Source organism: Pseudorca crassidens, chromosome 14 (genome assembly GCF_039906515.1).
Source record: "Pseudorca crassidens isolate mPseCra1 chromosome 14, mPseCra1.hap1, whole genome shotgun sequence".
In the NCBI taxonomy this organism is placed as follows: Eukaryota; Metazoa; Chordata; class Mammalia; order Artiodactyla; family Delphinidae; genus Pseudorca; species Pseudorca crassidens.
In genome coordinates this window covers 1203365-1228426 of record NC_090309.1, presented here as the reverse complement: position 1 = coordinate 1228426, position 25062 = coordinate 1203365, and the positions used below count along the sequence as shown (strand labels likewise).

The window sequence follows — 25062 nt, the reverse complement described above, 5'->3', positions numbered from 1 at the left end:
GAAACCACCAGTCCATTTACTGTCTGCAGAGTTTTGCCTTTTCCAGAATGTCATAGAGCTGGAACCATACAGTGTGTACCCTTTTCAGATTGGCTTCTTTCACCTAGTCATATGTGTTTAAGGTTCCTCCCTGTCTTTTCATGGCTTGATAACCCTTTTCTTTTTAGCCCTGAATAATATTCCATTGCCTGGATAGACCACAGTTTATCTGTCCATCACCTACTGACAGATATGTTGGTTGCTTCCAAGTTTTGGCAATTATGAATAAAGTTGCTATCACATCCATGTGCAGGTTTCTGTGTGGATATAAGTTTTCAACTCCTTTGGGTAAATATCAAGGAGCATGATTATTGGATAGTATGGTAAGAATATACTTTTTTTTTTTTTAAGCAACTACAAGCTGTCTTCCAAAGTGGCTGCGCTATTCTGCATTCCCACCAGCAGTGATGAGAGTTCCTGTTGCTTCACATCCTCGCCGGCACTCAGTGTTGTTTGTGTTCTGGGTTTTGGCCCTTCTAATAGTGTGTAGCAGTATCTCACGGTGGTTTTAATTTGCGTCTCCCTGATGACATATGATGTGGAGCATCTTATGTTTGCCTGACGTCTGTATATCTTCTTTGGTGAGGTGTCCAGGTCCTTTGTGCACTTTCTAATTGGGTTGTGTATTCTCTTATTGCTGAGTTTTTAGAGTTCTTTGTATATTTGGATAACAGTCTTGTATCAGATGTGTCTTTTGCACACACTTTTGCAGAAGTCCAGCTTATCAGTTATTTTTCACGGATCGTGCCTTTGGTGTTGTATCTAAAAAGTGATCACCGTACCCAAGGTGTTGTTACACCCTCTTGGAGAATTGACCCATTCATCACTATGTGATGCCCCTCCTGTCCCTGGTAACTTTCCCTGCTCTGAAGCCTGTTTTGTCTGAAAGTAAGATTTCAAAGCTCTTCCAGCTTTCTTGTGATTACTGTCAGCATGGTATATCTTTCTTTATCCATTTGTTGAATACTTTTAATCTGTATGTGCCTTTAGATTTAAAGTGGGTTTCTTGTACACAGTGTATAGGGATCTTCTGTTACAGTCTCTTGTATTTGATGTGTTTTGACTGTTGTTATTTAGAGTGATTATTGATACTGTTCGGTTAATATTTACCCAAGTTGTCAGTTTTCTGTTTGTTGACATTGTTCTTTGTTCTTCTGCTCTTTTCCTTTCTTTTGTGGCTTTAACTGGACATATGATAGTCTACTTTCCATCCTTTTTAGCATGTCAATTGTACTACTTTTTTAACTTTTTTTAGTGGTTGAGTACCTTATTAGAACAAAATATTCCTAATTCTTTCCTTCTGTGTTTCATTGCTGTCATTCATTACCCCTATACGTAAGCGCACACACGTGTGTATATATGTTATACACACATGCACATATAAACACACACATGCATACATAATCGAATACATTGTTGCTATTATTTTCAACAAACTGTTATCTGTTAGACCAATTAAGAATAAGAAAAATAAGTGTTTTTATTTTACCTGCACTTCTTCCTTCCCTAATGCTCTTACTTTATGCACATCCAAGTTTCCCAAGATATATAATTTCCTTCTCTCTAAAGAATTTTTGTTAGTATTTCTTGCAAGACAGGTCTACTGGTAACAAATTCCTTCAGTTTTTGTTGATCTGAGAAAATCTTTATTTCCGCTTCATTTCTGGTGGATAATTTTGCAGTATATAGAATTCTAAGTTGGCGGGGTTTTTTCCCTCAACAGTTTAAATATTTCCTTCTGCTCTCTTCGTGCTTATGTGGTTTTTGAAGAGAACCTCGATGTAATTCTTATCTTTGCTCTGCTATAGGTGAGCTGTTTTCTCCTCTGGCTTCTATTAGGATTCTTTTCATTAGCTTTTCTTTCCTTTCTTTTTTCCAGCTGCGCGACATGTGGGATCTTACTTCCCCCACCTGGAATTGAATCTGTGCCCCCTGCGGTGGAAGTGCACAGTCTTAACCACTGCATCACCAGGGAAGTCCCTAGCTTTTATTTTCTGTAGTTTATGATACACTTTGGTGTAGTGTTTTGTTTTATTTTTTCTTTTGCTACTTATCCTAGTTGGTGTTCTCTGAGCTTCCTGGTTCTGTGTTTTTGTTTCTGACATTAATTTGAGGGAGATTCTCAAGTCATTATTGTTGCTTCAAGTACTCTGTTTCTTTTTCTCTTTTCCTTCTGGTATTCCCCTTACCTGTATGTCACACTTTTTGTAGTTGTCCCATAATTTTTGTATAGTCTGTTCCATTTTTTCAGTCTTTTTTTTTCTCTTTGCTTTTTTTTTTTTTTGGCAGGGGTGGCTGCGTTGAGTCTTCGTTGCTGCACACGGGCTTTCTCTAGTTGCGGTGAGCAGTGTCTGCTCTTCGTTGCGGTGCATGGGCTTCTCATTGTGGTGGCTTCTCTCGTTGCGGAGCACAGGCTCTGGGCACGTGAGCTTCTGTAGTTGTGGCACACGGGCTCAGTAGTTGTGGCTCACGGGCTTAGTTGCTCCGCAGCATGTGGGATCTTCCCGGACCAGGGCTCGAACCCGTGTCCCCTGCATTGGCAGGCAGATTCTCAACCACTGCGCCATCAGGGAAGTCCCTCTCTTTGCTTTTTAGTTTCTGAAGTTTCTGTAGAAGGTATCATCAAGCTCAGAGGTTGTTTCTGAAGCCCCGTAGATTCCACTAATGAGCCCAGCAAAGCTCTTCTCCATTCTCAGTGGTTTTCATCTCTAGTGTTCCTTTTGGTTCTTTCTCAGAATTTCATCTCTCTGCCTATTTTATCCGTCTGTTCTTTTGTGTTGTCTCCTTTTTCCATTAGAGCTCTTGGCATGTTAATCATAGTTGTTTCAAATTCCCAGTCTGATTATTCCAGCATTCCTACCGTATTCGGGTCTGATTCTGTTGCTTGCTCTGGCTTTTCAAACTGTGCTTTGCCTTTTGTGTGCCTCGTGTCTTCCTTGCTACCTGGACGTGCCGCACTGTGCCCCGGAGCTGCTGCAGATAGGCCTTCAGTGCTGTGGTGGCAGGTGTGTGGAGGGGAGTGCTCTGGCTGTGTGATCAGGTCTCAGTCTTCCAGGGAGCGCGTGTCCCTGGCCTGTGAACTTCACAGGTGCTTCTCGGGTCTTCTGCCCCTGAGGTGGGGCAGGAGCGTAGAGTTCACTGGAGTTGGGTGTCATTTCCCTTCCCCTAGGCTGATTGGACTCCGATAAAACTCCAGTAGGTTAGGCTCTGGTAAAGTAGTTTTCTTGAGGACAAATCTAACACTGCACAGTGTTACCACTTTTGCTTCAGCTGTCGAACATGCCTCAAGATGAGCAGGGAAGTCTGTCTGCTCACCTGTGTTTGAGCTCACCGTGCTCTTCCTTCCCGATGTCTCAAAGCTCCTTCTTCCGTCTCTCCTGTTTGGAGAGCTTCCCTTAGGCAGTCTGATGACAAACTGTCTTGTCTTTTTTTTTTTTTTTTTAATGTAATTTTTATTTTATGTTGGAGTATAGTTGATTAACAGTGTTGTGTTATTGTCATGTGTACAGCATAGTGATTCAGTTCTACGTATACATGTATCTGTTCCTTTTAAAGTTCTTTTCCCATTTAGGTTATTACAGAAGATTGAGCAGAGTTCCCTATGCTATACAGTAGGTCCTTATTGTTTATCTGTTTTATATGTAGTAGTATGTATATGCTAATCCCAAACTCCCAGTTTATTCCCCCAGCCTTTCCCCTTTGGTAACCATAAGTTCGTTTTCTAAGTCAGTGAGTCTGTTTCTGTTTTGTAAGTAAGTTCATTTGTATCATTTTTTTTTTTAGATTCTACATGTAAGCGATATCATATGATATTTGTTCTTCTTTGTCTGACTTACTTCATTTAGTGTGATGATCTCCAGGTCCACCCATGTTGCTACAAATGGCATGATTTCATCCCTTTTTATGGCTGAGCAGTATTCCATTGTATATACATATACCACATTCTTCTGTCAGTGGACACTTAGGTTGTTTCCATGTGCTGGCTATTGTAAATAGTGCTGCAGTGAAGACTGGGGTGCATGTGTCTTTTTGAATTGTGGTTTTCTCGGGATATATGCCCAGTAGTGGGATTGCTGGGTCATATGGTAGCTCTATTTTTAGTTTTTTAAGGAACCTCCATACTGTTCTCCACAGTGGCTGTACCAATTTACATTCCCACCAACAGTGTTAGAAGCTTCCCTTTTCTCCATACCCTCTCCAGCATTTATTGTTTGTAGATTTTTTGAGGATGGTCATTTTGACCGGTGTGACATGATACCTCAATGTAGTTTTGATTTGCATTTCTCTAATAATTAACGATGTTGGGCATCTTTTCGTGTGTCTTTTGACCATCTGTATGTCTTCTTTGGAGAAATGTCTATTCAGATCTTCTGTCCATTTTTTGATTGGGTTGTTTGTTTTTTTGCTCTTGAGTTGCTGAGCTGTCTATATATTTTGGAGGTTAATCCCTTGTGGGTTGCTTCGTTTGCAAATATTTTCTCGCATTCTGAGGGTTGTCTTTTCATCTTGTTTACGGTTTCCGTTGCTGTGCAGAAGCTTTTCCTTCATCTTAGAATGCTCTGATTTCCCCATCATTTCTAAAGCATATTTTCACTGGATTTCAGATTTGGGCATGACAGTTCTCTTCTTGCAGCATTTGAAAAATGTTGTGCCAATTCCTTCTAGTCAGTTTCTGTGGTTTCTGTTAAGAAGTCTGCTGCCATTTGAATTGCTTTCCCGTGTATGTTCATTTCTCTGACACTGCTTTTGGTTTTGTTCCCTTTCTTCAGTTTTCATGAGCTTGGCTGCGCTGTGTCTCGTTGGTCTCTGGGTCTGTCCTCCTTGGGGCTTGCTCAGCTGCCTCAACCTCTGCAAATGGCTTCCAGCCGCCGCCCCTTCAGCTGTTCCTTCCAGGGCTCTGATTGTTGTTGCTGTCACAGCTTTTGTGACGGTCCCTCAGCTTCTCGAGTCTCTTCTTTTGTTCCCCTTTCTGCTCAGATTGGGCAGTCTCTGTTCTTGTGTTTCCCACTTCGCTGGCCCTTCCCTCTGCTCTCTGCTCTGCTGCTCAGGCAGCTCACTGAGGGCTTGTCCTGGTCGTCGTGGCTTCAGTTATGAAATTTCTATTTGGTTCTTCTTTACATTTTCTTTGGTTAGACTTTGTTTTTCTTTGATGAGATTTTCTGTTTTTTTCTTCATTTGTTTCAAAAATGTCTGTAATCTCTCATTTCGTCACAGCTCCTCTAGCGTGTTTGTCATGTTGGTGTTGGCAAGTACTGGTTTTCCTTTTTCATTCAGTTTGAGGTCCTTCTGGTGTGATTAGTGATTCTCTGTTGGAAACTGGACATCCCGGCACTGTGTCACGAGACTCCGGATGTTAGTAAACATTTTGTCTCGCCTGGCTGGCGCTGCTCTGCAGACGAGGGGCCTCCTCAGTCAAAGCCCTGGTTCCCCGCCAGCCGGTGTGGCCATGGGAGGCGGTGGGCGTGGGGCTGGGGGCGCCTCACGGCTCCCACGTGGCCTCCGCCGACGCTGCCGTTCCGCCTGGCGGGGGTGGGAGTCCCCGCCTTCCTGACGACCTTGCTGGCTTTGGGGGGCTGGGCCACGGGCTGTTCTGTGGTGTTTGGCTGGAGCGCAGTCTTGTCTGCACGTTTTTTGTCTCGCAGGTCTGCCCTTTGCCGCCCTGTGGCCAGAGATCAGCGCTTGGCGTTAGGGTGGGCATTCTCTATCCTTTGGTGGCCGCTTTTTCGGCTCCAGATCTGGGAAGTCTGAAGCCGTATTGGGTGTTTGGGGCCCCAGCCAGCCTGCTTTCTTCTGTCCGCCTTTCAGTCATCTGGTGTTTGTTTTCTGTACAATGTCCAGGGGGTTTAGTTGTCTTCAGAGCAGGAAGACTGGGGGAGGTAATACCTGCTCAGTCTTGTGGCCAGAAATCTTATTTTCTACTTTAAAAAGTTTGTTAACCTGGGGGGCGGGTCAAAGTTGTTTTTGACATGTTTTTTGCCTTATAGTAGAGAAGGCAACCTGTCCTATAAAATATGGGTGAAGTCCTGGGGCGAGCGACCCCCGTAGGCGGGTCCTGAGCCGCACTGAGCACAGGTGCGTGAGACATCACGTTCTTCAGCAGAGACTTTGGTTTCTCTTCTGTTTCCACTTAGAGGGAAGTAGTATCAACACACGTTTAGGAAAACAAAAAGCTTATTTTTAGACATAAGCAAAATTCCCTTAATCCTGTCTTCCTAATGCATTATTCTGAGTAGGATTTTGAAATATTTTCTTCTATTACCTTTTCACGCTGAGGCTTTAAAGCACAAATGTATTATCTCTTCCTAATGATATCAAAAGCTTATTGATGATATATGTGAATTAGGTGGCACTGCTTGTGCGACTCACCACATCAGTTGGCCTCTGACACTCATAAAATCTCAGTATATCTGCCTCTGATTTTATGTGCAGAAATTCTAGAGCTGATGCTTTTTATCCACATTGCAAGATCAGTGCTTATCTGGGTACAGATGGGTCAGAAATCCTCAGAAGATGGGGGAAGCCGTTACAAAAGTCAGTGATACGGGTTTATAACAAAGGGAATTTTAAGTTATTTCTGAGTGTGGCTTCAGCACTCCCATCTGCAGCAGTTTGAATGCTTTTCCTGTGTTGGCTTCTTACCGTATTTGTGGAAAACCGTCAGAGCCTGTGTTGTTTTAGAGGGAGTTAATATGCCATCATTTCTGTTTTGCTCATTTTCTTGTTTGAGTTGATTCGCCCTGAGAATTGTCCATGATTCTAACCCAGCATTTTTTTCTTCTGAAATGGATAAAATGTATCGCAATCGTGGTGACATTTACCATCTGACTGGGCTGTGAAACAGCGAGGCGCTAGATGATCAGTGTGAGCGGGCACTGGGGGATGCTGGGCTCTTCGGCAGTGGTGGAGGCGGGCAGCCCAGACCCCACAAGCCTCTCCTTGTTCCTTTGACTGCTCTGTGCCAGAGCTCTCTCACGATCTGCTCTTAGATGTTTTGAAATGGAATCTTGTCATAGTGCTTCTCCTAATTTAATTCTTTGGAAATTACTGTTTCTCATTTCTTAGTTGTACCCATTTCTTTTAGAGGAATATGTAGTATAAATATTTTTTTAAAGTTGATTATAAAATTACTGCTTTCCAGTCTTGCATATTTCCAGCTCCATTTGATCTGTTTTTAGTTAGCAAAAGATTGGCTTATTTTTAGTTCATATATTGGATTGTAGTATTTGAAATACATATTTTCTGAACCTGAGTAAGTGTACTAAGACAGTACATGTTTTTAACAGCATTCGACTATGACGTCAACATTGAGGCGACTGGGTGAAGACATATTCAAAGGAGTAGTGACCAAGGGCCTTCAGGGTAATTCTTTCGAGCATTCTGGGGAGAGTAAACCAAAGACAGCTGCTTTCTTTAAGAGCTCCAGTTTACCACTGAGATTTTTATCAACTCTAATTGTTCTCAAAACAGTCACACAAGGTAAGCTTTCAGATGTGCTTGTGGTATAATCTCTTGTCAGTAACCAGAAGAGAATCCTCCGTAGTGGAGCAGTTCTTACACTATAGTTGAATATATTTTACATTTTCAGAATGAGCTTTTAAGTTGTTTTATACTTGTGACCCACTGTTAGAAACTACTTTAATTGCTGAATTTGAGAAAAATGAGTGGTGGGTTGGCTTTGTTGCCCCTCCCAGAGGCCCTTGTTGATGCTCTTAGATCACGTGCCCATAGCAACCTTTGCTGCCACTGCCCTTGCGTTTCCCGCGTGGTATTGAGATTGCTATTAATAGTTTACTGATTCCCACTAGAGCAGGGCCTGGCGGACTAGAGCCCATGGGCCAAATGTGGCCCACCACCTGTTTTGTCAATAAAGTTTTATTTGAACACAGTTATGTTCATTTGTTTCCTGTTGTCTCTGTTTTTGCCATATAACAACAGAGCTGAGTAGCTGGCAACAGAGACAGCCTGCCCTCCAGAGCCTATAAAGTTGTTACGTGGCCCTTCACAGAAAAGGTTTCTCAGCCCCCACACTCGTGTGTAAGTTTACCGCCTTGTTGCCCACTGTACACCCTGCACCCAGCCTGGTGCTTGATGTATACGAGGGAACGAGGAAATGAATGCATTAAAAATGTTTCCTTCAGGGACTTCCCTGGTAGTCCAGTGGTTAAGTCCCCGCGCTTCCACTGCAGGGGGCGCAGGTTCGGTCCCTGGTCGGGGAACTAAGGTCCTGCATGCCGCATAGCCAAAAAAAAAAAATGTTTCCATCAAAGTTGGCCGTTTTTAGTACAGTTTTGATATACAGCTATAAGTAGTTATCTTTTTTGGATTATTAAATATGAGAATTTGTGTTAAGGTGAGTGATACCAATGTAGTCAAACAATAAATAGACCATCTTTCTTCCTTCCCTGTTAAATTATATAACTCAGTCTGGTTGGTTGTTTTTTTAAGTGCGCAGTGGTGGTCAATTATTTTGCCTACTTTCTCTGAAGTATATTCTCCTGATTATAAGGAATTTAAGGGAAAAACCAAACTGTGACTCTTATTTTCTTAACAGATAGGGTGGTAACTGCCTGAAAGGTTGTTTGTGAGAAGGGGTATTAGCCAAGCCAGAGTCCACCGCATGTCAGCATACATGATAGCGTCATTTGATACAAAGTGGTATTCATTACCGATGGAGCGAATGGAAAGGAGAAATAAGCAGGAAGGGATTCGGTGCCTCCTGTCCCCCTTCTGTGCAGCACAGTATTGGCCGTGCTGACCACCTGTGGTGACCTTAAACAAGTGGGAATGAACCTTGGAAAGGAATAGAGAAAACTGGTAACTCATGGGTACTCTGTGTAAGTCTGACAGTCAGAGAAACTGGCTGAGAGATCAGTATGCTGTGGTCTGAATGTGTGTCCCCCTCAAAGTTCACCTGAGGAGACCCTAATCCCCAGGGAGGTGGTGTCAGGAGATGGGCCTTTGGGAGGCGCTCAGGTCGTGAGGGTGGTACCCAGATGAACAAGACCCCACAGAGCTCCCTCAGGCCTCCACCACGCGAGGACACAGCAAGAAGACCGTGAAGGGGGAGGAGGGCCCTCGCCAGATGCCAAACCAGCAGCACCTCGACCCCAGACTCCCAGAGCTGCGAGCAGGACCTTCTGTCCTTTCCCAGCCGTCCAGTCTCTGGCATTGTGTTACAGCAGCCCAAGTGGTCTAAGGCCTAATCTGGGTTTCAGAAAACGGGCTCCAGAGGAAATTCACAAAAGTCCGTTGATTTTGACTGCTGTCGTGACTAGAGCGTAACTACCGTGACCATCAGTAACAAGCAGCTGTAATGTGTGAAAAAAAGAGATCTTGTTCATGTAAGCAAAACAAAATAATGTAAAAAATGTGGATATTAATCTAACATGGGATCTGTAAAACCTCATCTGTTGTGAAATACAACAGGACATAAGTAAAGATTTGGTAAATAATGGGTGAATGAACAGGTTGATAAAGATTATCGCCGAAGTTAAAGGGCAGCAATAAAGGACTTTCGTTCTTCTTACCCGGGAAGACCAAGAGTATTATTAGAATCTATAAGACACCCCAGGTGGCTGCATCTAATGGTACCAATTAAAATTCCAGTATGGTTTGTGTAAGCTGAGAGAGTAGTAGAAAAGTTTATTTGAAAGAATATTTGCAGTGAGTGTGCTAATTTAAAGGAAACAAGTGAAATAGCAGCCCTGGGGCGGAGGCTTTGCCTTCGCAGATTGTAAAACAACTGTGATGTGTAATAATAAAAATGAGTAATATTGATATAAAACCTTATAATAGGAAAATAGTCCCGAATTGTCACACAACTGGCACTTCGTGTGCACTTACTGAATTAATGAATTTGATTGCTTCCTGGTCCAAGTCAGTTTTTTAAGAACATGGAATCATAAGCCAGCCCCTGTGGAGCTGGTCCCCTGGTCCCCTGTCAGCCTTCACTTGTCAGGTGCCCCAGAGAGGTCCTGAGGACTGGAAGGGGGCCGTTGGGTCTCAGCCAGAAAGCCGAGGAAGAGCCAGGAGAGCAGGAGGGCACCTAGGAAGCGCCGTTAAGGGCGGTGGTGCAAGTGTGGGGAAAGGGGATTGAGGCACACGCTGTCTTGCCACGCGCTGCAGCAAGTTCCGGGAAAAGTAAAAAAGTAAGCGTAAGAAAAGCTCTTAAATTAAACAGTAGACTTGGTGAGAGGACATCTCCTACTTATAAAATAGAAGTGTCTGTTACAATATCGGTAAATTTAGTAGAGACAATGGAGAATAGATGTGTTGGATGATACACATAATATTAAATGCTTAATAACCCCAAAATATGTGGGTCTGTAAGGTGATTTCCTGTTCCACTGACTGGACAGTGTGGGTAGATTGTTCCTGAGAATCGACGCAGGTAGTGATCGTTGGTGTGGATTTGACACTGTCATGTCAAGCCCTTTGTATGTTGTCTGAACATGGTTATCCCCATTTGAGTGGTTCTTAGGTCACAGAGCCTAGACCTTTGTGCCGGGGCCACACAGCAGTGTTTGACAGCGTGGTTCAGCTCAGCTCTTTCTAAAGCCCACCTCTTGACCCTCCAGTGTGACTCCCCGAGACCATCAGAGGTAGTAATAGCAGACACCTACACAGTGCCTGCTGTCCTGGGCTAAGCGCCGCATACTGGCTGCTCCGACCCTTCCAGCAGGGTGGCGAGGGGGCAGCATTCTCTCACCCCCGTCCTGCAGGTGATACGTGGAGGCTAAGCCTGCGCCCTCCGTCACTGCTGTGCGGCTCTCTGACATTCACTGTGAGCTGCGACCTCAGACCCGTCACACAAAGCGAAGTGATCGGGGAATGTGCCACCGGAGGGGACATGTACAGCTTTGATCGCGCTGTAGTTTAGGATCACTTTTGAAGTGCATTCTGGTTTCAGGAGCCACCAAGATGTATGCTAACGTTTAATAAGACTTGTTGTAAGGAAACAGTTCAAAAGGGAACGAAGTCCCAGGTTGCTGGTGTGCTGTCTGCGCTGGTGGAGAAAGTGGGTGGGTTCTCGTGCTGTTGCCGGTCTTTTTCTAGCCACACTCGGTGGTTTCAGGGTTCCTCCCCACAGGAACCTGAGAAGGGACGTGGGGTTGTCATTTTTACAGAAGAACAAACTGTAAGGGAGCCAGATCTTTCTCGAGGACAGAGAAATGTCATGCGTCATCAACAATGATACTGCATAGGTGTGGGAATCAGCGTGAAACATTTTAATACAACTCTCTGTGCATGCACACTTGATCTTTACACTTGATCCGTGTAAAGATACGAGCATTAGAAGAAGTGATAAGAATCTTACGTGATGGGATTACCTGTCTTAGGGACAGCCTTCTCCTGTTGGACTTAATGTGTGCGTCAGGGCTTGTTCTGTAGGCCTGCCCTACCCGCTCTCGGCCCGCGACCTACACAGGTTTGTGTGTTTGTGATTATGCTGTCACCCCTCAGCCTTAGAGGGGTGCGGGGTGTGACTGCCGTGCTCCGGGGCAGGAAGGCTTGGCCTGGGGAGGCGGCAGCATGACCGGCAGGTGAGAGCTCAGCTCTGCAGCCACAGGCTCAGCCCCGTCAGTGATGTGCAGCGTGGGCCCCTCCCGTTTCTGTGTTTGCACCGCGGCGTTCTGGCGTCCAGCAGGCCCCTAAGCAGTACGCTAGCCACTCTCCTTGTGGCCGTCATTGCTGTTTGCTGTTATTAAACCGCTCAGGGTTGGTTTCCCCTGAGACAGAATCGATCTGTTGGATGCCGTTGGGTTTCTGTCGCTGCTCAAATGGACCACGTAAACACTTGGTTCTTTGGGCTCAGCTCCGCTGGGAGGCTGGGCTGGGCTGGGCTCCTCCCCCATGTGGCCCCTCGCCTGCACCTGTCTACACCGCACCAGGGGCTGCTGGGCTGGAGGTCTCTGCCGCCTTCTGCGGTCACAGTCCCAGGTGGGCCCGGCCGCAGAGGCGGAGTCACTGCCGAGACTCGATCCGATCCGATCCTTGAGCCGGCCGTCGCCCACCGATGGCCTCTGATCAGGACTAAAACGTGGTCTTGTTGAACGTCGGGACGTTTCTTAAACACTCAGTAGTACAGCATGTGTATAGAAAGAAACCAGGTTTGGCACAGTTGGTAACTAAACTTTTTTAGAATACTCTTTTAGAGGTTAAATTGGTTTTTAGGAAATCTTCATTATTCGGGAAATTAAAGTAAGGAGGTAACTTTTAATTTCCCCTCGAAAGATTAGACCACTTTAAAAAAATAACCAGGGCTTCCCTGGTGGCGTAGTGATTGGGAGTCCGCCTGCCGATGCAGGGGACACGGGTTCGTGCCCCGGTCTGGGAAGATCCCACATGCCGCGGAGCGGCTGGGCCCGTGAGCCATGGCCACTGAGCCTGCGCGTCCGGAGCCTGTGCTCCGCAACGGGAGAGGCCACAACAGTGAGAGGCCCGCGTACCGAAAAAAATAAAAATAAAATAACCAAACACCATCTTTGTATCCCCTCCAAATTAATAAAGGACTACTTTTTAAGTTTGCAAACCTGCTGTATCGTGCAGCCTTCGGCCTGTTTAATCTGAGGCAATGCCGAGTGAGAAGGGAGAGGACTTGGCGTCAGATGCAGCAGGGCAGCACGCGTAGTGGTGCTTGTACCCGGGAGCGGCCGTCAGCGCTCTCCTGCCTCAGCACGGCAGCTCCGGAGAGCAGCTGCAGCTTTGCCGACCTACATACACGGTCGCTTTGCAGTGCTCTGTGAAGCTCGGAAGTTAAGTGCAGTAGTGTGCCTTGGGCCAGATGCTACCAGAAGTAAAGATGAAGTGTGTTATAAATTGACGCAGAGGCACAGATCTTAAGTTCTAAAAATTCATTCACGTGTTTTAATTTCACACAGGTTATTCCCAGCTTCTCATTCTTCTTTCTTAATAAATTTATTTATTTATTTTTGGCTGTGTTGGGTCTTCGTTGCTGCGCACAGGCTTTCTCTAGCTGCGGTGAGCGGGGGCCACTTTCGTTGCGGTGCGGTGGCTTCTCTTGTTGCGGAGCACAGGCTCTAGGTGCGTGGGCTTCAGTAGTTGTGGCATGCGGGCTCAGTAGTTGTGGCTCACGGGCTCTAGGGCGCAGGCTCAGTAGTTGTGGCGCACAGGCTTAGCTGCTCTACGGCATGTGGGATCTTCCTGGACCAGGGCTCGAACCCGTGTCCCCTGCATTGGCAGGCGAATTCCTAACCACTGCGCCATCAGGGAAGTCCCAGCAGCTTCTCATTCTTAGTAATTAGGGCTCTAATTATTTCTTTAGTTTGCGTAGCATGGACAGCAAAGAAGAGACAAAACCTGAGGCCAGAGGACAGGAATTTAGTGGTGATCCTGTCATATTTTCAGTGTGTTTCACAACACTTCTGAGCCTTCTTTAAACAGAACTTTTCAGCAGAAAAATTAACTCACTAGTGCGTGAACAGCATGAACAGTTTCTGTTGCTTCGAATAGTGTGTTGAAAGAGTTTTAGAAAACTGGAATGTTCTTGCACATTTGAAAGCACGGTGTAAACCGTTGTAGCCGTTGAAGTATCTTAACTCATCTGCGTTGATCCCGGTCACATCAGTGCTTCCCAGTCACCCATGGAACATCTTGGAGAACGTTCCAGGGCTCCTGACCGCAGGTGCCGTCCCTGCGTCGGCTGTGGTCGGATCTCCAGCCATTTGTCACGGTGGAGGCATCGCAGGAGACTCCGGGCGGGTCAGTCTCCTGAGGCTCTTTGAGGGGCTCCTGTTTGGTCTGGATCAGAGGGCAGAAACCCTGGTTTAAAACCCACTGAGCACATTTGTATGAACTTGAATTTTGAAACAGGTGACCGTGTGGCAGCAGTAGCAAGAAAATGTAATCTCAGGAGCGTTGTCAAGATCACGGTGCTAATGCTGTTGAGATCTGTGGACGCACGCGGTAGTTACAGTCAGATACGGGGACCAACATTCCTTGTGGTGTTTCCTATTAAGCATCCATCGTTTTCTTTCTTGATGTAAAGAAGGAACGGTGTTTATTGTGACTTAAGCGTTACAGTAGGGAAATTCTGAACGACTTTTGCCCTGTCATAATGTAATGTCCCTCCCCGTTGGCCTTCAGCCTGTCGCCTCTGGTCGTTCAGTTTTTCCTTTCCTCTTGGATCCATGGAAGTGGCGGTGTTCCCTTCCTGCCGTCCGCGTCCGTTACCAGCTGGACCACTGACGCAGCCGCTGTTTGACGCCCTGTCTTTCAGCCGACTACCTGGCGCAGGCGTTTGACTCTCTGTGTCTGGACTTGAAGGCGGATGAAGGGAAGAGCCTGTTCCTGGAGTACCAGGCTGTCCCGGTGGTGCTGAGCCACCTGAAGATTTCCAGCAAAGGGCTGCTGTCCTGCGTCGTCGACAGCCTGCTGCAGATGACAGTGGAATCCAGTGAGTGTTACATCTCTTCTGACAGTGTGACTCTGCGGGTCAGGCCCTGGTGCCTCTTATACCCTAAATGCTGTGTGGTAGCGTCTTTAGTCCCACCCCTGACCCTTCGTCCACATTTGCACGAAATCGGCGCAGTTTCCAGGGGGCCCCGGTTGTGTGGATTCGTTCTGCGGCGTCACTCCCGTCCTCGCGCCTCTCTCTGCGCTCTGTGTCCCGTGTTGTCCCTGAGGCTGGGAGGGAGCGGGGCCCTCAGACACGTCCCCACCTGCAGGGGGGGTGGGGACCCGGTTCCCTCCGGCGGTCGTGCTGGGGTAGCGCGCTCTTCTGACTTGCGGGCGGTGGCCCCTCACCTAGCCTGGATACGGACGGGGGTGCCGAGCCCGGGTGCTCTGGTTCGCTTTGGCTGTCTTGTTGTTTGGACCCCAGGTGAGCTCTCGACTTGTAAGAAGCAGCATTTAGCTTCGGTCATTCCTTTTCACGTGGAGCTGCTCCTTTTCCCTGTGTTGCATTTCTGATTATACCTTTCAGGAAGCGGAGCCCACAGACGGGACCTGAGCCTGGGAGTGAGTGCGCGAGGCCGGGTGCCCGGTGGCCGGCCTCAGGCAGGGGCTTTGTAGGCAAGACACAGAAGCAAAGCGAAGCACCTGTGTATTTGTGTCTAATATAATGTTTGCCTTATTTGGCTGTTAGGATCGTTGTTCTTGAGTTCGGTTTCTCAGATTCTGGTTGGGTTCTGCTCTGTCTGGTGGGCTGTGACCTGGGGGGACTGGAGCCACCTAGTCTGGTGGCCGCCTTGTTTACTGACTGTCGTGACAGTATTTGGGGAAAGTGTACTGGGTTCCCGGCGCTGGGTGGCAAGTTCAAGAAGACTGGTCCTCGGTGCGGAGGTGGAGAAGCGGTAGGAGCTCCGTCCGTCCTGGGCCCCTGTGGCCGCAGGGTCCCTTCTCTGCCCAGCCCCGCTGCTCCCCAGGCGTGAGGGCTGCCCTTAGCTATGCAGGCAGAGTTCTTTGAAAGCTGCTGTGACGCGTTTCCTTGAGTGTAAATTGAGGGCTGTGCGTTGATTTACCTGAACATACGTATTGTGAGCACACTGTTATTTTTAGATTGAGGGCTTCTGATGATCTGTTTCGGGCGTGAATGTAAATCATACAATACCTGAGCAATGTGCTTTTAGAAAACTACTCGGTGGTTTCTTTTTTTTCTTCCTGTCAGTGGTAAAAGCTGTTACTTATCTGGGTTTAGCTGTGTAAGGACATGAGTGTTACTTTATTTTAAAGAATACTTTCCTCTTCTTGTCAGACGTAGTTTGAATGGAACATTTAAGTTTGTGTTTGTATTGTTAGTTTATTCTCTTGTGTGCCCCAGAAGCCGTCTTGTCCAAGGTGACACACCTGAATGGCAACAATGTGTTTGAGTACATTTCGCACACCTCGTTTTTTTCAAGTATAATTTACTTTTATTATAAAAGTAATAGAAATTTGGAAACTGGCAAAAAGCCAAAAAGTCTTCGTATCCAAAAATATGTGCATTTGCAAGCACACCCTGCTCTATTGTGCTTTTTCCAAGTACTTTTTTTTTTTTAAACATACTGAAGGTTTGTGGTGACGCTGCCTTGAGCAAGCCGGTTGGCACCATTTTTCCCCCAGCATTTGCTCACTTCCTGTCTCTGTGTCACATTTTGGTAATTCTCACAGTGTTTCACACTTTTTCATTATTATTATATTTGTTGTGGTGATCTGTGATCAGTGGTCTTTGATGTTACTCTTGTAATGGTTTGGGGGGGGGTCATGAACTGCACCCTTAGAAGATGGTGAACTTAATAATGTGTGTGTTCTGACTGTTCTGCCGGCCGCTGTTCCCTGACACACAACAGTATTGAAGTTAGGCCAGTTAATACCCTACAGTGGCTCAAAGTGTTCAAGTGAAAGGAAGACTCACACGTCTCTCACTTTAAATCAAAAGCTAGAAATGATGAAGCTTAGTGAGGAAGGCATGTCGGAAGCCAAGATAGGCCTAAAGGCAGGCTTCTTGAAACAAACACTTAGCCGAGCTGTGAGTGCAAAGGAAAAGCTCTTGAAGGAAATTAAAAGTGCTACTTCAGTGAACACAGGAATGATAAGAAAGCAAAATAGCCTTCTTGCTGATTGCAGAGAGTCTCCGTGTCTGGACAGAAGATGAAACCAGCCACAGCGTTCCCTTAAGCCAAAGTCTAATCCAGAGCAAGGCCCTGACTCTTCAGTTCTTGAAGGCTGAGAGACGTGAGGAAGCTGCAGGAGAAAAGTCTGAAGCCGGCGAGGTCGGTTCATGAGGTTGCAGGAAAGAAGCTGCCTCCGTAACATGAAAGAGCGAGAGGAAGCAGCAAGTGCTGGTGTAGAAGCTGCAGCGAGTTATCCAGAAGATCCGGCTAAGAGAATTCACGAAGGTGATATGAAAAACTAGGGCTGAAGGCTTACCAATTTGAGGAAAGACATGGTTTTACAAATCTAAGAAGCTAAGCAAATGCCAAAGCTCAGTGAAGTTCAGGGTAAACCCAGAGAGACAGACCCACACGGAGACACATGATGTTAAACTGTCAAAAGTCAACGACAGAGAATCTTGAAGGCAGCAAGAGAAAGTGTGGTCTGCACACAATGGAATATTACTCAGCCTTAAAAAGGAAGGAAGTGCTGGCACCTGCCACGCCTTAGATGAGCCTTGAGGACATTGTGCTCAGTGCAATAAGCCAGATACAGAAGGATAAATCCTGTATGATTCCACTCACGTGAGAGCCCTAGAATCATCAGATGTATAGAGACAGGAAGTAGGATGGTGGGGGCAAAGGCTGGAGGGGTGGCTGGTGTTTCACGGTGACAGAGTCAGCTGGGGAAGATGAAGAGCTCGGGGCGGGGGGGTCGGGGGATGTTTGCCCAACGGCGTGAATGCACTTCACACTAACAAAGACTACACTTTTATAAATGGTCAAAATGGTAAATTTTATGTTACGCATGTTTCACCACAATTTGAAAATTAAATATAAATGAACTTTCAGTACTCAAAAAAAAAAAAAAAACCATTCAAGCAAGGCAGAACTGTAGAGAGCATTAAGTGTTTTTTCCCAAAAAATCCCCAGAAACCTTGTCATTTGGAAATACCCATCATCAGTGTTCGGTGGATGTAATTGCAGACACCGTCCTGTGCGTGTGTCCTTGGAGGAGGGGGGCGGGTGGGTGGGTGGCAGGTGGAGATGCTGTAACACAGGGGGCTCATTACACACGTTATTTAGTGAGACGTGCTTAATCTAACAGGAAAAATGAAGCAGAGTTGGGTCAAAAATGATCACAAGCTTCTTCTGTTAAGAAATAAGGTGAGGGCTTCCCTGGTGGCGCAGTGGTTGAGAGTCCGCCTGCCGATGCAGGGGACGTGGGTTCGTGCCCCGGTCCGGGAAGATCCCACATGCCGCGGAGCGGCTGGGCCTGTGAGCCATGGCCGCTGAGCCTGCGCGTCCGGAGCCTGTGCTCCGCAATGGGAGAGGCCACAACAGTGAGAGGCCTGCGTACCGCAAAAAAAAAAAAAAGAAAGAAAGAAAGAAGGTGAAAAACATCGAGTCTGTCTATTTTTACCTTTTTTATTGTAAAATATATACAACATAAAATCTCTCATTTTAACCATTTTTAAGTGTGCCCTGTTGGTTGCACCGCTCGGTTTAGGCAGTGCTGACACCCAGCCGTGGAAGGTGGGCACTGGCACCACCGCTCTTTCCTTCTCCCCACCTCCACTTCCCGGCCGTTTAGTTTGTATCTTTCCTGTGACGGCAGAATCTGCACATTTGCTTCATGCTAGTTTCTTCTTCTTACTTTGCTTTATATTAGTTTTACATTTAATCACATTCAGCGCTCAGGATTAGTCCTTTGACTGCAACCTCTGCATTTCTGTTCTTAATTCTCAATGATCTCTTTTTTTTAATTAATTAATTTTATTTATTTTTGGCTGCACTGGGTCTTTGTTGTTGCCCGCTGGCTTTCTCTAGTTGCGGCGAGCGGGGGCTACTCTTCGTTGCGATGTGCGGGCTTCTCACTGCGGTGGCTTCTCTTGTTATGGAGCATGGGCTCTAGGCGCGCGGGCTTCAGTAGTTGTGGCTCGCAGGCTCAGTAGTTGTGGCTCGCGGGCTCTACAGCGCAGGCTTAGTAGTTGTGGCTTGCGGGCTCTAGAGCGCAGGCTCAGTAGCTGTGGTGCATGGGCTCAGTTTCTCCGCGGCAAGTGGGATCTTCCTGGACCAGGGCTCGAACCCGTGTCCCCTGCACTGGCAGGCGGATTCTTAGCCACTGCGCCACCAGGGAAGTCCCTGAACGATCTCTTAATCTTGCTCCCTCGCCTGTGTGCACCCCCCAGTTTAGGAGGTGCTGTGGAGGCTGCTTCGTGTTGTGTTGGAAGCGCTGCCGGGGCGCCTACACTCAAGGAGGTCCCGTCTGAGTGCTCATGCTGGGTCGCACGTGGTGCTTCGCGGCTGTCTCGAGAGGCCAGAGGGCAGCCCGGCCTTCCCAGCAGTGGTGCCCTGCTGCTCTCCTGGGTGGTTGATAGCTGCTTCCTCCCTCAAGCCCACGGTGTAGCCCTTGGATGTTGCCTGGGTTGCTGTTGTGCTCGTTGGATCTGCAGGTCCAGTTCTGTGTCCACTTAGCATTTCACATATAACATAATATGTAATCTTTTTCTTTTATTAACTTTATATCATTAGGAACACCAGTTGTCCTCATGGATCTTTTTTGATGGTTTTCCATATCTTGGCTTCTTTCTGGTCCTTTCTTTTTTGTTTTCATTCTCTGTGATGATCGGATTGTTATGATAGTAATCTAATTTTCAGCTCTGTCCTTTCGGTTTCTTGATGTTTTAATTTATTACTTCTTTAATGGTGGTGTTTTGATTCTCTCTCTCTTAAATCCTGTTTATCATCTTTTCTTTCTTATTTTATTGACTAGCCTTGTTATTAGGTTAACTGAGACCTCAGAACTCTTACGGAAAACTGTTCTGTTTTTGTGTTTTCTTTTAGGTTTGACTCTGCCTTGTGTGTGCTATATCCCTTTCTGATTGATTGGTTGATTGACTGAGTGGTTGATTGATTGCTATAACATGCTCACCGAGTTGACGTGCTGTCTCTTTTTAAATCTATTTTATACGTATTAGTGTATACATGTCAATCCCAATCTCCCAATTCATCCCACCACCAACCCCCCTGCTTTCCCCCCTTGGTGTCCATACATTTGTTCTCTACATCTGTCTCTATTTCTGCCTTGCAAACCGGTTCATCTGTCTCTGATGACTCTGGTTCCCTGTCCTCGTGGACGGGGTGGGCCTTCCACACTCTGCCTACCATTCGTCCCAGCCCAGGTTTTCTCTCCCTTCCGTGCCACAGTTTGAAAGCCCTTTTCCCTAATGTATCCGTTCTTTCCTGTAGCCGGTGGCTCTGGTGGTGACGTGCTCTTTGCCAGATTCTCAGGGCTGTGTTCTCACTTCTCAGATTCTGCTAAACTATCTCGTTTGGGTTCATTTAACCTAGTTAGTGGGAGGCGTGGGTGTCCTGTTCCCATAGAGAAATTCTCTTGGCTTCAGCTGGTTCCCAGTACAGTTCGCTCTGGGACTTTGTTTTCAGTTGATTCCCTGTCAGAGGAGTGAAGAGGCGGCAGTGGCTCCTCTGCAGGTTTGGGGGGGGGGTTGGTGAGAATTCCCGAGGTTGTGTCCCCTCCCCCGTGTCTTGCGGAAGAGGGGCATCGAGGTGGGCTCAGGCCCTGCTCTGGAACTTCATGCTTCTGTCCTGGGCTGCCTGCTGCCAGTTTTAAGGTCGTGACGAGGACTTCTCCCCTTCCTTTGTCTGTGTGTGGGTTTGGTTTTTGTAAATGAGGTTTTTTGTTTCATTTGTTTTACAATTTTTGATCCATATGACTAGGTGTTGGGGAGAGAAATTCTCTCAAGCACTTTGATCTTCCCATTTTAATCAGTGAAGACATCAGGGAAGTTTAGAAGAGGAGTCACCTGGCCTTTTGGGCCTTTGGTTCTTCTTTTCCTCTCTCGTACTGGCCACGTGTATTCAAATTGAAATTCTTCTAAGCTTAAAAAATATATAATTAATTTAAACACGGTAGTACTGAAGAAAATGTTGACTATATTGTTTCACCTTTTATAGGTAAACCTAACCGAATGCATATATGAATCTTTGCGTTTCCTTTCTCTTGTTTGATGTCTGTCTCACAGGTCAGAAGAGAGATTGGAAGTCAGGCCAGTGAACCTCTTCTGCTTCTAAAAGACCTTTATAAGCTTTACTTTTAAAATATGTGGGTATATTAAACTCTTTGCCTGGTCTTGGCCTTTTTCCATTACAGAGGTCATACAAGGAAGTTCACTTTTATTTGGAAGTGCTTACTTGTAAATATCTGTGTTTTATTCATGCCAGGACCTGATTTACACATAAAGTAAAGCAAAATAAAGGGAGATGCACTCTCTTACACTTTTGCAATTTACAAACAACTATCATAACTTGCTTAGGTGTTTTGCGGGCTCTTAAATGGAAAGCATTGATACTGTGGCCTGTGGCAGTGTTGAGAACCCCCCGAGGTGGCTCCGGCAGTGACTGGGGGCTGTCCCTCTCCCCAGACCTCACTCGTCAGCTGTGCAGTGGTCAGCCTTCCGGTTGAGAGTGACTTGCACCACGGGTCTCAGGATCTGAACCGAGGAAGGTGTACAATTGCTTAACGAAGCTGCTTGAACTCTGGGTGTATTTTTAATATATTTGCAGATTATGTGCACCATACTCGTAACCTAAAGTTCATTCTTCAGAAAGTGTCTGTGTGTCTGAGATCGAAACACATGTAGACACTTGGTGGGCTCCCGTGGGGAGGTGTGCATTTCCCCTCCAGCTTCTCACCGCGGGGTCCCGTGCAAACCTTGATTCCATGCACCAGCTTTCACTTCCTGTTACCAGAACATTCCTCCGACTGTTATTTTGGGGTTTGCCAGTTTCACCACTTAATAGTTTATTTTCCTCAGTACACCATCAAAATACTGGCATAGAGTCTTTCCGGCTGTGCTTATGTGCTCAAAAAGAATGATGAGCGCAGACTTCTCTTATTCTTACGTCCTTTAGTCACTGATTTGTGCTGGAAATAAAGTTCTGTCTCCATTTTGGGAGCCCCTGAGTTTTACAGGGGAATTTAACTGTTTTAAAGGCCACAGTTTAATGTTATTGTATGATTTTTGTTTCTGTCCAAGCTTCCCTAATTACAAATTAAGTGACTTACACCTTGGAAAGCATTTTCACACAGTTTTGTTCAGTGGAGCTCTCAGTTTCCACGGTTACAGACTTTACAGGGGCTCTTTTTCATGCACCTTTGTATACGTCTCTGTCAGAGTCAAAGGATATCACACTTCAGTCTCTTCATAGGAATCTGGCAAATTGCAGTTGTCTCACTACACCAGCACTGAGCTGAATGTTGTTACTGCTTTTGTTCTGTTGTGAGTTGCTTGCTTGCACCCTTTGCTCATTTCTAACAATATTAGGTCCATATTTTTCTTAGTGATTTATAGGAGCTCTTTTTATAGTAAAATATCAATTCTTCTGGCAAATATATTACGAGGAGATTTCTGCCCCCAACTCCCGCCCCACCAAGTTTGGCATTTCCCTTTTGTTTTGTTTTTTAGAGCTTTCGCCTTTTAATTTGTTCTCATTTCTTTTACATAGACATTTAAAGTTTTTTACCTTATAAAATTTTTCAATCTTTTCTTTTATGAATCTTTCCCACTTTTGCTTTTATGCTTTAAAAAGTTTTTTCCTATTCAGCGATTATGTAAGTTGTCATTAGCACATAAATGAAATTCTTAAATTTAGGGTTTTTAAAGAATTACTACCCCAACAGAATTTCTTACTGCTAAGTATTTAAACAGCCTCCTCTTACGGACTTTCTTCTAGATTCCGCTTAATGGAAGTTTGACACCAGGGGAAATGGTCTTACCTTCGGTTTGCATCGTTCAACAAGAGCCAGTAGTATTTTAATTCTTCAAATGATGGTACTTTCCCCATAGTTTAGGAGGGGAAAGAATGAACACCCAGTTCAGTGTTGGTGAGCCCATCCGCAGGCGCTCTGGCCCCTCACCGCAGACCTGCCTGTCTCGCAGGGTTCCTGCAGCCCTTCCTGCAGGTATGCAGCTGCTCCCTCTTCTTCCGAACCTGCTCGGTGCTGCTCCGGGGCCCGAAGCTCGACCTCCACATCCTAGAGAAGCTCAGCATCATCCTACAGAAACTGTCCAAAATCAAGTAAGAATTTCGTGTTTCTCACATTTTTTGTTAGGACGTATCTTACTGTGGTCATTTAGATGTTTCCGAATCCTGTAGTGGCTCAACTGTGATGACTAAATCAAAGTTTCCAGTAAGTGTGTAGAATATTAACACTGATCCAAGACCACACGCTTAGGGACAGAGTGAACCCTCGAACAGCTTCCTGCACACTGGTGTTCTGCGACACAACAGGTGAAAATAAGGGAGAGAATAAAACAATCTATTTTGTAGATCCTTATTATTGACTGCAGTGAGTTTAGGGAAGAGAATGAATCAGGCAGAAAAGATTTTAAATGATGCTGGTAACAAACTCTTATGGGCATGCTACTGCCACTGGTTTGGTTTTATTGCAAGAATTGAGGGCTTTCTTTTCATATTCTTTCCCCAATGCACACATCGGTAAAACCAGTTTATAAATTATAAAAAAAGGACATAGGCTTTAAGCCGTGTTTTCCTGGAGTCTTGTATATGCCAGTGTTTCCCTTGAGGCACCTCTGAGCACCTTCTGTCCGTTGCGTTTTTATGACAGTGCAGCGCTGGGCTGGTTCAGCTCCTCTGCCCGCCCCGCCCCCATCCCCTCGCCTGTGACTTCCATGGCAGCGAACCTGGGTGTCTCGCCAGGCCTCAGCATGCAGGGATGGTGAATACAACGCATCCTGAAATTCCTTGTGGTTGTGTGACCGCAGGTCCGTCTCTTCTGTTTGGTGTCGCACACCGTACCGCACTGTAGGGAATTATTGTCAAATTGTAACCTCATACGCAACTCACCAACTTATGAGTTGAGCTCTGGTATCAGCTAAACTTGTCAGTTCGTTGTCTTCCTTTGCCTGCAGGCCGACTGGCTGTGATCGTCTCGATTTGTAATCAGTAAATTCTCGAGGAGGCCTGTTGCCAGTTTACCCTCTGTGGTGGCACAAGGCTGCAGTGGCGTCACTTAGGTTTAATTCCTTCTCAGCTCTTAATCCCTGGGCTTTGTTGAAGTAGTGCCCAGTGCAACTGTGTCCTTGGGCCAGAGTGCTTTACGGCTGGCAATCTGTTTTGTAGTCCATGTTCATTTCAGACGTAGATGAAGAACTAGAACGAAGCTTGAATGAGGAGTTGGGAGAAGTTGACGCCCAAGCAAGTCTCAGGGTAAATCTGTAAACCCTTCTGTATCGGGTGGTGGTCACTTGGGTTACTGGAGAGGCAAACAGATGGATGTACACAAGGAAATGGGAAATATGCTACCAGGTGTCATTCTCACTGATCGAAAGTGAAGTTACTGATTGGTCACTCTACAGAGGATGGTTGCAAAGGTATTTTGGAGCCAAGTCAAGAGGCCAGGTAATATTCTGCTGCGTTAGAAAGCCCAGCTTACTTAAAATAAGGTGGTCAAGTATTTCACTGTTTCCGGCTGTGAGGGAAAAGTCCGCTCCAGTAGTGAATAGGGTGCACGTTTCAGGATGATAAAATATCCTCTTTTCTCCTTGAATACTTTTCCACTTTAGGCCTATTTCATACAAGCTATTTTGTTTGTCTTGGCATGTTAATCCTTTAGTTATCCATTTCCCCACACTTACACATAACGTATCTCTCACTGTTCCTAAGTGTGTAATTAAATTAATGTGCTCATTCTCTTACAGGAGTAATAAGAAGCTCTTTGAACTCTTTACAGTTCATCTGATGCTTCAAGAAATACAAAGGACGACACATCCAGAGCACGCATTTCTCTGTATTAACCTGAATTCAACTCTGTTCAATTTGGGTTTAACAAAATGCAGCTCCCTGGCCGCCAGTACAAACCCTTAGGCTGGCTCATTATTATTTATAGGTATTACCTATGTGTTGCTACTTGTAAGACTGTAAAAATCACCAAAGTAACGACCAAGTAAAGTTATGAGTAGCATCATTTATCATGAAAAATGGAAAAATTCTTTTAACCTTTAAAATGGAACCTGTAGAAGCTGTGGAATGTGGATTTTTTCCATTCAGCTAAGGTGGTACTAATGTACACGATGGAATTTTCAGGGTTAATGAGCCTGGAGTTACGTTTTGTAAAAATGTTTTAGGAAAATTCTTTGGAATAAATTGGCGTTCATGTGGGAACAAGGTTAGAGCGTGTCATCGTTCTGTTTTCTTAATATGTTAAAAGTCCCCCTTCTAGAAGTGTATGTACACACACTTTAGCTGCCATAGTTCCCGCACCCAGAGAGCTCTCTTGCCATCAAAGGTGAGTGACGTAGCCAGAGGTCTGGGTAGAGCTCGGGGCGTAGGACAGAAAACTGATACACAGAGGAAATCATCCTGAAGACTCACAGAGATTATCCTC

General features: G+C 45.8%; 1 protein-coding gene across 17 annotated transcripts in view; it reads left to right on the top strand.

Annotated features, from left to right (window-relative positions):
* The window catches only part of CCDC138 (coiled-coil domain containing 138), a 48466-nt gene extending 23619 nt beyond the window's left edge, over positions 1-24847 (top strand). For 11 of the 17 annotated variants that reach the window (XM_067703983.1, XM_067703982.1, XM_067703978.1 and 8 more), the window contains 4 exons: positions 7323-7515; positions 14279-14455; positions 22595-22733; positions 24377-24847. In XM_067703983.1, the coding sequence (XP_067560084.1) occupies positions 7323-7515; positions 14279-14455; positions 22595-22733; positions 24377-24542 (675 nt within the window). In that variant the 3' untranslated portion in view covers positions 24543-24847. The other 6 variants (XR_010934296.1, XM_067703979.1, XM_067703990.1 and 3 more) reach the window with 6 other exon arrangements.
* The last annotated feature ends 215 nt before the right edge of the window (positions 24848-25062 follow it).